General features: G+C 41.1%; 1 protein-coding gene across 1 annotated transcript; it reads left to right on the top strand.

The window, feature by feature from the left end:
• Window positions 1–6,803: 6,803 nt before the first annotated feature.
• On the top strand, window positions 6,804–9,818 carry LOC138870399 (uncharacterized). The gene is made up of 2 exons (XM_070148201.1): window positions 6,804–7,213; window positions 9,296–9,818. Exons 1-2 carry the CDS (start codon window positions 6,804–6,806, stop codon window positions 9,816–9,818), a joined length of 933 nt encoding a protein of 310 aa, XP_070004302.1.
• The last annotated feature ends 544 nt before the right edge of the window (window positions 9,819–10,362 follow it).

Raw genomic sequence — 10,362 nt, 5'->3', positions numbered from 1 at the left:
CAATTGCATGTAGGTTTTACATTTGCTCCTCAAGAAATTACTACCATGACAAACGTTTTATCATGTGTTGGCGGCGATTCCTCTTAATTAAATGATCATCCGACTAGATTAAAAGTATTTTGCAAACAAAATTTTCTGTCCTTAGTGAAAATAGGCGTGGCTCCACGTATAAACTAGTCATGATCGTGTTGTAGATCTGACGTAGTGAGTGTCACATGAGATTTTGTATGCATCTTTCATTGATCAGGCATACTTGAGAAATTTTTAACTGAATTTTGTTGTTGGACATGGTTTTGAATCTTTATACTCATACAGCACTACATCTTAATTCCAAATAATTAAGTTGGGATTTTACAATATGAATCTTCATTCTTCACTTTCAATGTCATTCTATTTTAATCAAATTCCACCTGCGTAAGTTTGCTCATATAAATGAGAAGATTGACAATTACATATATATGATATATTTTTGTGTTACAAAATCTACATGCTTGAAAACTGTTCTTGGATTGGGAGTGCGTAGACTACATGTTCTCTTGTTTTTCAGCTAGGATTCATTTCTACATAGTTGTCCTTCAGAGTAGGTTTACTTATCGTGAATCCAAATTAATCATTGCTAATAAATTTCGAATACCAAATAATTAAACTAGCAAAAAAATGTCGAAATCGAATAAATTTTTGTCATGCATGTTACAATCTGAGGCATCCCTCAGAAAATAAAAAAGTGAAATAGGGGCCGGCATGAAAGCACCGACTTTCACATGGCCTTCTTCGTGTGTGGTTTGTTCGAGGCTATAAAAGAAATATTTTTCGAAGATACTCCTCTTTTTCTTTTTATCTATTTTCTATAGTATATGTCAAATGATGAGTAGTAGTAATAATTCGGATGTTCAAAATCTACTGACCTGACTATTCTGAATACGCCCGTAAAAAGCACATTATGAGGGTTATAGACTCCCAACTAAAGAGGTTTTGAATTTTAGAATTTTAATAAAAAATCTCCGGTTAAAGATTGATCAACTTTTACTACTCAACGGCGTCTTGTTATGTCTTATTATACCTCTTTCGCGGCCTTCCCTTTTGGGGTTTAAAATTGGCATATACATAACTGCACTCTTCTTCTTCTTTAGACAAAACCCCTTTGGTGGAGGAGAATTTTGACATACTGATTTCAGAATCTGATTTACAACTTACAAGGAGGGAACTTATTGTCGTACCTTATTGTGATCACCCTATTAGAAGAGTGGACTTGCATGCAGACTTAGGGTGTCAAATTAAATGGACGGAGGCTATATTTCAGTGGGTTAAAATAGGTTGAAATGTTTAAGTCAGCATGATCCTCTCAATTAGACATAATCAAACTATTTTTTTTAGCCGATATACATAGATTATACACCAATTTTATATACAGTTACACACATATTATATATAGATTATATATCTACCGGCTAATTTTAACTCAAGCGATTGAGTAAACAACTATTTAGGTTAATTCTTCGATATTTTCAAATGGAGGGGTTCAATTTGAGCTAAACAATGAGTCTAACTCAATTCGTCCAATTGAAAAGTTTTTTTTTTCTTCGTTCGTTTGTTTGCTCTTTTAGTTTGTTTATTGATTAACAAATCAAACTAATAAAACTTTTCCTTTATTTTCATGACTATTTCAAGCCAATAAAAAACTTATTTTTTCATATATATTTTGATAAATTTTCTTACAAGTCAATTATTTGGATCCAGTCCAACTTGGATCAAACTTTTAGATGGATTAACTCGATATAAGTCCAATATCCATCAATGATCATATGCCTGACCCATACAAGTCTAAAGAAATTGATCAAATTATATTTTGATGGGCGATGCTTGGTTACAATTTTGAATTTGTTATTTTATATTTGCTCTAGTTTTTTTTTTGTTTTGTTTTATATTAAAAAGGGTTTTCTTTATCCATGGGCAATGAGTTTCGACGTATTGGGTGTATCTGTATTTATAAAAACTTTCATTTTCATGCTTATCTTAGTTATTGGTTTAGTTTATGCATAGCGAAAGGGGGCATAGGAATTGTCTTAGCTCCTGAATATTTAGACAGTAAAAAGAAAAAAGGAAAAAATAAGATTGAGATAGTTATGAATTCCATTCGATTTCCTTTACCTGATTGTGATAACCCAAAAGGTCATCTTCTATTTTAGAACTCGATTCCGTATTCTGAGACCTTAAAAACCTTATTTTATCTCTTCTCGATTTGCATGCACAATCCGGACGTATATCCGGAAAGCTTTTATGTGAAAAATTGAGAAAATAATAATTTTAGGCTTAAAAGGTAATTTTTATTGACTTCGGTCAACGTTTTGGGTAATCGGACCAGAACCCGTATTTTGAGTGTCCCGGTGGCTCCGTAGAAAAACATAGGACCTGGACGTATGCCCGGAATCGAATTCCGAGGTCCCTAGCCCGAGAAGTGAATTTTTGAAGAAAATTGAAAAGGCTGAAAATGTAATAATTTAAAGAATTTGATCTTGTTGGTATCGGGCCCGTATTTTGGTTCCGGAGCAAGTATAGGCCCGTTTATATGCATACCTTATCTGTGAAATTTGGTGAGAAATGAGACTGATTTGATGTGGTTCGGACCTTTGGCTGAAAAGTTAGAAGTTTTAAAACTCTCTTGAAGATTCCATGCAATTTGGTATTAAATTCGTAGTTCTAGATGGTATTTTGGCTATTTGATCACACAAGCAAGTTCATATGATGTGTTAAGACTTGTGTGCGTGATTGGTTTAGAGCCCCGAGGGTTCGAGTGAGTTTCGGATAGGCTATGGGATGTCTAGACTTAGAAAAATCTGGTGGTGGATAGTTGCAGAGTTGCAGGCTCGGATCTTGAAAGTGCGGCCGCGGTAGTAAATTCGCGGACCCCGGTGGGATCTTCACGGACCGCGGTGTAGGTTTTGCGGTCGTGCTTGGGATTTCGCGGACCGCGTAGTGAGGATCAGAGGGTGCTATATAAGCGGGACTTTTCATCCATTCTTCAGTTTTTCAAGCCCTAAAACATAAAAGGCGATTTTCCAAACACTTCTTCTTCCCGAAATCATAAGTAAGTAATTCTTAACTCACTTCTTTGACTCTTTTACTTCTTTTTACAAGATTTCATTCTAGAATCTAGGGTTTTCATTGTGGAATTTGGGGATTTTGAGTAGAACTTAGGAATTTCGAAATTTGAGTATCTAGACCTTAAATTGAGGTCGGATTCCAAAATTAATTGTATATCCGGGCTCTGGGTGAATGGGTAATTGAGTTTTGGTCCAAATTTTGGGCTTGGACCAAGTGGGCCCAGGCATTGACTTTTTATCAAAAATGACCTAAATTGAATTCCTCGCTATCATGGGTAGTTCCTAAGGCTTAAATTGAATTGTTTGGTTGGTAAATTGTTAAATTCTATTGGTCCGGAGGCTTGTGTGAAAAGAAAAGGCGGCGATTGAGCTTTGAGTGGCCCTCAGAGCCGAGGTAAGTGTTGGGTCTAACCCTGGCTTGAGCGATTAGGTATTATTGCCTATTTGCTACGTGTTTTGATGTTGAGTACAACATATAGGTAAGGTGACGAGTATCTATGCATTGTTATCGGGTCATAGCATACGAGTTAGTCTTATTCTTGTACCTGTTATACTCTTTGATCATATATTTTATGTTTAGACTTGTTATTCCATGTGTCGAGCAAATCTTATCATGTTTTACGAAATTTGATACTGATTAAGTATTAACTTAGAGTTGAGGCTGGTATTGCGGAATTAAATGTTGAAGTAAGATTGGATCTTGATATTTCTATCTACCTATTATTATTGCTCATTGTTTTGGTGAGGGGGAGTGTTAAAGCACGAACGGTGATGTCATGCAATATTTTCATGAGTGAGTGATAATGCACGAAGGGTGATATCGTGCCATATTCTATGAGTGATAATGCATGAAGGTGATGCCGTACCACATTCTGTCAGTGATAATGCACGAAGGGTAATGACGTGCCATGTTATGAGAGAGTTAATGCACGAAGGGTGATGCCGTGCCGTTTATATTATTTCTTATAGCGAGGACGAGAGTAAAAGCACGCAGGGTGATGTCGTGCACTTATTTTCTCTGTTATTACGTTTGTTAGTACAAAGCATGTTATTTACTGAGTTTCTTTACTGTATTATTTTTCAGGATTTGATATTCCCCTCAGCATGTTTTTCCCCTTCCGGTTATTATCTGCTAAATTTCTATTGTTGTTATTTTCTTGTATATGATTTACCTGCATAGGTTTATGTTATTGTCGTGTCCTAGCCTCGTCACTACTTCACTGAGGTTAGGTTCGACACTTACTAGTACATGGGGTCGGTTGTACTGATACTGCACTTTGCACTTTCTGTGCAGATTTCGGTACTGGACCATATTGATAAGAGTTGAGGTGCTGCCTTCAGTCCTACTAGAGTCCCAAGGTAGATCTGTCGGCGTTCGTAGCCTCTGGAGTCCCCTTCCAGTTATCCCAGTTTACTGTTTTTACTTTAATTGAAAGGCAATTGCATTTCCTTCCAGCCAGTATTTGTAGTGACTCTTAGAAGTTCGTGAATTATGACACCAGTTTCTTGGTAGTCGTGCACAAGTTTTTGGGTATTTATAAACTTCTGCATATTATTAATTTGTGATGTTTTAAATTAATGTCATCTAGTGAATTGCTTAACGGGTTAGCGTATTTAATTTCTATATCTTGTCTTGTCTAGCAACTGAAAGGTTAGGTTCCATCATGATCCCGACGGTGGAAAATCTGGGTCGTGACAAATTGGTATTAGAGCACTAGGTTACCTAGGTCTCACGATTCACGAACACGTTTAGTAGAGTCTGAGGGATTGGTACGAAGACGTCTGTGCTTATCCCCCAGAGGCTACAAAGTTTTAGGAAACAAATTCACTTCTATTCTTCTCGGTCGTGCGATTTGATCTCTCAATGCTAATTGAACACTCTACTCTTGTTCTTTCGCAGATGGCGAGAACACGTACCACTTCATCGGCTGATCTGTACCCCGAGCCCCCAGTAGCATCTCCTATTAGGGGTAGAGGTTGAGGCCGAGGCCGTGCCATAGGTCGAGGCAGGTATAGGGCTCAGCCTAGAGCTCGAGCAGCAGAACCAGCGGCAGAGCTCCAGGTAGAATTTGATAAGGAGGCTCCAGCCCAGACCATTCCAGCAGGACTAGCTCAGATCCTGGAGGGGTTCATAGCCACCCTAGTGCTCCAGCATGCTTTAGTCCATCTACTGGGCCTTATGGAGAGTGTAGCTCAGACTGGCACATTCCATATAGCACCAGCCATCTCTCAGGCCGGGGGAGGAGCACAGACTCTCGTTACCCACACTCCGGAGCAGATGGCTCCTCAGTTTCAAACTTTGGCGGCTCAGCCAGTTGGAGTAGTTCAACCAGCTATTGCGGCCCTAGCCACTGGTGGATTAGTAATGTCTTCCAGGGCTTTGTTAAGGTTGGACAAGTTCACTACGCTTTTCCCGGTTCATTACAGTGGGGAAGCTTCTGAGGACCCACAGAATTATCTTGACCGCTGCCATGAGGTGTTACAGAACATGGGGATAGTGATGACCAATATGGTCGACTTTGCTGTATTCCAGATGATAGGGTCTGCCAAGAGATAGTACAATGATTTTGTGCTGACTAGACCCGCTGGGTCGCCTGCCTTGACTTGGGACCAGTTTTCTTAGCTATTTATCGAGAAGTTCCTTCCTATCACTCAGAGAGAGGACTATTGCAGGCGGTTCGAGCATCTTCAGCAGTGTTCTATGACTGTCACTCAGTACGGGACTAGGTTTGTTGATTTGGCTCATCATGCTCTTCTTATACTACTTACCAAAAGAGAGAGGATGGGGAGGTTCATTGAGAGACTAACTCAACCTATCAAGTTGCAGATGGCTAAGGAGGCAAGGAGCGAGATTTCTTTCCAGACCAATGTGTCCAGGCGAGTTGAGAGGGTTTTAGCTCAGGGGAGTGGTCAGGGGTCTGGCAAGAGGCCTTGTCATTCTGGTGGGTTCAGTGGTGCCTCATCTAGAGGCAGGGGTTCTTTTGGTAGAGGCCATCCTCCCAGGCTGTTTCATTCAGCCCTAGAGATTCATATAGTGCTTTAGGTGGCCATGGCCCTCATATGCAATATTCTAATCATCCAACCTACAGTACACCACCATCTCTTATTAGTGCACCTCCACTCTATAGTTTTCAGGGCGGTTATCCTGGGCCATCAAGGTCATCAGTCTCAGTATCCAAGGTCTTATTTTTCTTGTGGCGATCCGAGGCACATTGCTAGATTTTGCCCTCGAGCCTCAAGCAATTCTCAGCATTAAGGTTCTCGTGTCGTGGTCCCGGCACCGGGCATTTGGGGGTCAGGCAGCTAGAGGTGGAAGTCGAGGCCTTAGAGGTGGAGGTCAGACCGCTAGAGATAGAGGTCAGCCAGACAAGGCCCATCCTTAAGAGGTAGTTTAGAGGGTGGGCCCCAGCCTCGATGTTATGCTCTTCCATCCAGGCCTGAGGTCGAGTCATCCGACGTTGTTATTACAGGTACGGTTTCAATTTATAGTAAGGATGCCTCAGTATTATTTGACCCGGGATCTACTTATTCGTATGTATCATCTTACTTTGCTTCATATTTTGTCGTGCCTCGTGATTTCTTGAGTGCTCCTGTGTTTGTGTCCATGCTTGTATGAGATTCTTACATTGTAGATCGTGTCTATCGTCCGTGTCTGGTTGTCATAGGAGGTCTTGAGAATCCGTAGATCTTCTGCTTCTCGATATGGTCAATGTCATTTTGGGTATGGATTGGCCGTCACCTTATCATGCTATATTGGACTGTCATGCCAAGACAGTAACCTTAGCCTTGGTGGGGTTGCCCCATCCAGAATGGAGAGGGACTTCTGGACATTCTTCCAGTAGGGTTATATCTTATATGAAGGCTCGGCGTATGATCGAGAAGGGGTACTTGGCTTATATTCGTGATTCTAGCACAGAGGTTCCTTCCATGGATTCCACACCAGTTGTTCGTAAGTTCCCAGAGGTATTTCCAGCAGACCTGCTAGGGATGCCACCCAACAGGGATATTGACTTTTGCATTGATTTAGCTCCGGGCACTCAACCCATTTCTATTTCACCATATCGTATGACCCCGCCAGAGTTGAAAGAATTGAAGGAGCAGTTGCAAGATTTGTTTGATAAGGGCTTTATTAGACCTAGTGTCTTGCCCTAGGGTGCGCCAGTGTTGTTTGTAAAGAAGAAGGATGGATCGATTAGTATGTGTATAGATTATTGGCAGTTGAACAAAGTCACCATCAAGAACAATATCCATTGCCGATGATTGATGATTTATTTGATCAGCTTCAGGGTGCCAAAGTGTTTTCAAAGATTGATTTGAGATCTGGTTACCATCAATTGAGGATTAGGGCATCTAATATCCCTAAGATAGCTTTTCGGACTCGGTATGGGCATTACGAGTTCTTTGTGATGTCATTTGGGCTGACAAACGCCCCAACAGTGTTCATGGATTTGATGAACCTAGTGTTCAGGCCCTATTTGGATTCGTTTGTGATTGTCTTCATTGACAATATCTTGGTATACTCCTGCAGCCGAGAGGAGCATGAGCAGCATCTTCGGACTATTTTTCAGACTTTGAGAGACAACCAGTTATTTGATAAATTTTAGAAATGTGAGTTTTGGTTGAATTCAGTTTCTTTCTTGGGTCATGTTGTATTGGCAGAGGGTATTCAGGTGGATCTGAAGAAGATTGAGACAGTCAAAGACTGGCCCAAACCCACATCAGCTACTAAGATCCGTAGTTTCTTGGGATTGGCGGGATACTACCACTGATTTGTGGAGGGGTTTTGATTTATAGCAGCCCCGATGACCAGGTTGACCCAGAAGGATGCCCCATTCAGATGGTCAGATAAGTGTGAGGCGATCTTCTAGAAGTTCAAGACTACTTTGATTACAATGCCAGTGTTAGTATTTCCCACAGGTTCATGGCCTTATACCGTATATTGTGATGCATCTCATATAGGACTTGGTGCAGTATTGATGTAGGGTGGCAAGGTTATTGCAGATGCTTCACGGCAAATAAAGATTCACGAGAAGAATTATCTAGTTCATGACCTAGAGTTGGCAGCTATTATTCACGCGCTGAAGATTTGGAGGCAATATCTATATGGTGTGTCATGTGAGGTGTTCACGGATCATAAGAGTTTGCAGTATTTGTTCAAACAAAAGGAGCTCAATTTGAGGCAGAGAAGGTGGTTGGAGATATTGAAAGACTATGATATCAATATTTTGTATCATCCTGGGAAGGCCAATGCGGTGGGCAATGATTTGAGTTTTAAGTCAGCTAGTATGGGCAGCCTTGCATATATTCCAGTCGGTGAGAGGCCGCTTGCATTAGATGTTCAGGATTTGGCCAATCAGTTCGTGCGGTTGGATGTTTTTGAGTCCAATCGTATTTTAGCTTGCACAGTCGCATGATCTTCTTTGTTTGAGCATATCAGGAAGCGGCAGTATGATGACCATTATTTTCTTGTCCTTAAGGACACAGTGCGGCATGCCAAGCAGGTTATAGTGGTAGATGATGGAGTTTTGAGGATGCATGGTTGTGTTTATGTGCCTAATGTGGATGGGCTTCGTGAGTTGATTCTAGAGGAGACCCATAGTTCCCGGTATTCTATTCATCCGGGCACCGCTAAGATGCATCAGGACTTGCGGAACATTATTGGTAGAGGGGGATGAAGAAGGATATTGTTGTGTATGTAGCTCGAAGTTTAAATTGTCAGCAAGTAAAGTACGAGCATTAAAGACCCGGTGGTTTGCTTCAGAAGATTGAGATTCCTGAGTGGAAGTGGGAGCGTATCACTATAAATTTTGTTGTTGGACTCCCATGGACTCAGAGGAAGTTCGATGCAGTATGGGTTATTGTGGATAGGCTGACTAAGTCAACGCATTTCATTCTTGTGGAAGTTTCTTATTCTTCGGAGCGATTGGCCGAGATTTATATCTGTGAGATTGTTCGTCTTTATGGTGTACCCGTGTGTATCATTTCTGATTGAGGTACGCAGTTTACCTCACATTTCTAGAGGGCAGTATAGCGTGAGCTGGGTACACGAATCGAGTTGAGCATAGCATTTCATCCTCAGATGGACGGACAGTCCGAGCATACTATTCAGATTTTGAAGGATATGCTCTGCGCTTGTGTTATTAAGGTTCTTGGGATCAGTTCTTGCCGTTAGCGGTGTTTGCCTAGTAAAACAGTTGTCAGTTGAGCATCCAGTTGGCTCCATATGAGGCGTTGTATGGTAGACGATTTCGATCTCCGGTTGGGTGGTTTAAGCCGGGGGAGGCTCGGTTATTGGGTACAGATGTAGTACAGGATGCCATGGATAAGGTTAAGATCATTCAGGATAGACTTCGTACAATGCAATCTAGGCAAAAGAGTTATGCTAAACGTAAGGTTCGTGATGTATCATTCACGGTCGGAGAGAGAGTTTTCTTTCGGGTGTCTCTCATGAAGGGCATAATGAGATTTGGAAAGATGGGCAAGTTAAGCCCTACGTTCGTTGGGCCGTTTGAGATTCTTCAGAGATTGGGTGAGGTGGCTTATGAGCTTGCGTTGCCACCAGGTTTATCGGCAGTGCATCCAGTATTTCATGTGTCCGTTCTTCGAAAGTATCATGGCGATCTGTCCCACGTATTAGATTTCAGCACTGTCCAGCTGGAAAAGGATTTGACCTACGAGGAGGAGCCGGTAGCTATTCTAGACCGGCAAGTTCGTTAGTTGAGATCGAAGAGTTATATTTCGATTCATGTACAGAGGAGAGGTCAGCCTGTTGAGGCAGATACCTGGGAGTTTGAGTCCGATATGTGGAGCAGATACCTCCATCTTTTCTCCGGCTCAGGTACTTTTCTATGTCCATTCGAGGACGGAGGATTATTTTAGAGGTGGAGAATGTGATGACCCAAAAGTTCATCTTCTGTTTTAGAATTCGATTTCGTGTTTTGAGACCTTAAAAACCTCATTTTATCTCTTCTCGATTTGCATGCACAATTCGGGCGTATATCCAGAAAGCTTTTACGCAAAAAATTGAGGAAATAATAATTTTTGGCTTAAAAGGTGATTTGTGTTGACTTCATTCAACATTTTGGGTAAACGGGCCCTGACTCATATTTTGACGGTCCTAGTGGCTCCGTAGAAAAATATGGGATCTGGACGTATGCCCGGAATCAAATTCCGAGGTCCCTAGCCCGAGAAATGAATTTTTGAAGAAAATTGAAAAGGTTGAAAATGTAATAATTTAAAAAATTTGATCTTGGTGGTATCG

Source organism: Nicotiana sylvestris, chromosome 6 (genome assembly GCF_000393655.2).
Source record: "Nicotiana sylvestris chromosome 6, ASM39365v2, whole genome shotgun sequence".
NCBI classification, from domain to species: Eukaryota; Viridiplantae; Streptophyta; class Magnoliopsida; order Solanales; family Solanaceae; genus Nicotiana; species Nicotiana sylvestris.
Note: the sequence above shows the minus strand (reverse complement) of the source record. Positions and strands in the feature narration are given on the sequence as shown.

Excerpts from the sequence above, each read along its gene's own strand:
- LOC138870399 (XM_070148201.1), top strand. The coding sequence starts at position 6,804 with ATGGTCAATGTCATTTTGGGTATGGATTGGCCGTCACCTTATCATGCT. Across the intron at positions 7,214-9,295 it reads AAGGAGCAGTTGCAAGATTT|TTGTCAGTTGAGCATCCAGT; the intron begins GTTTGATAAGGG and ends CTAGTAAAACAG.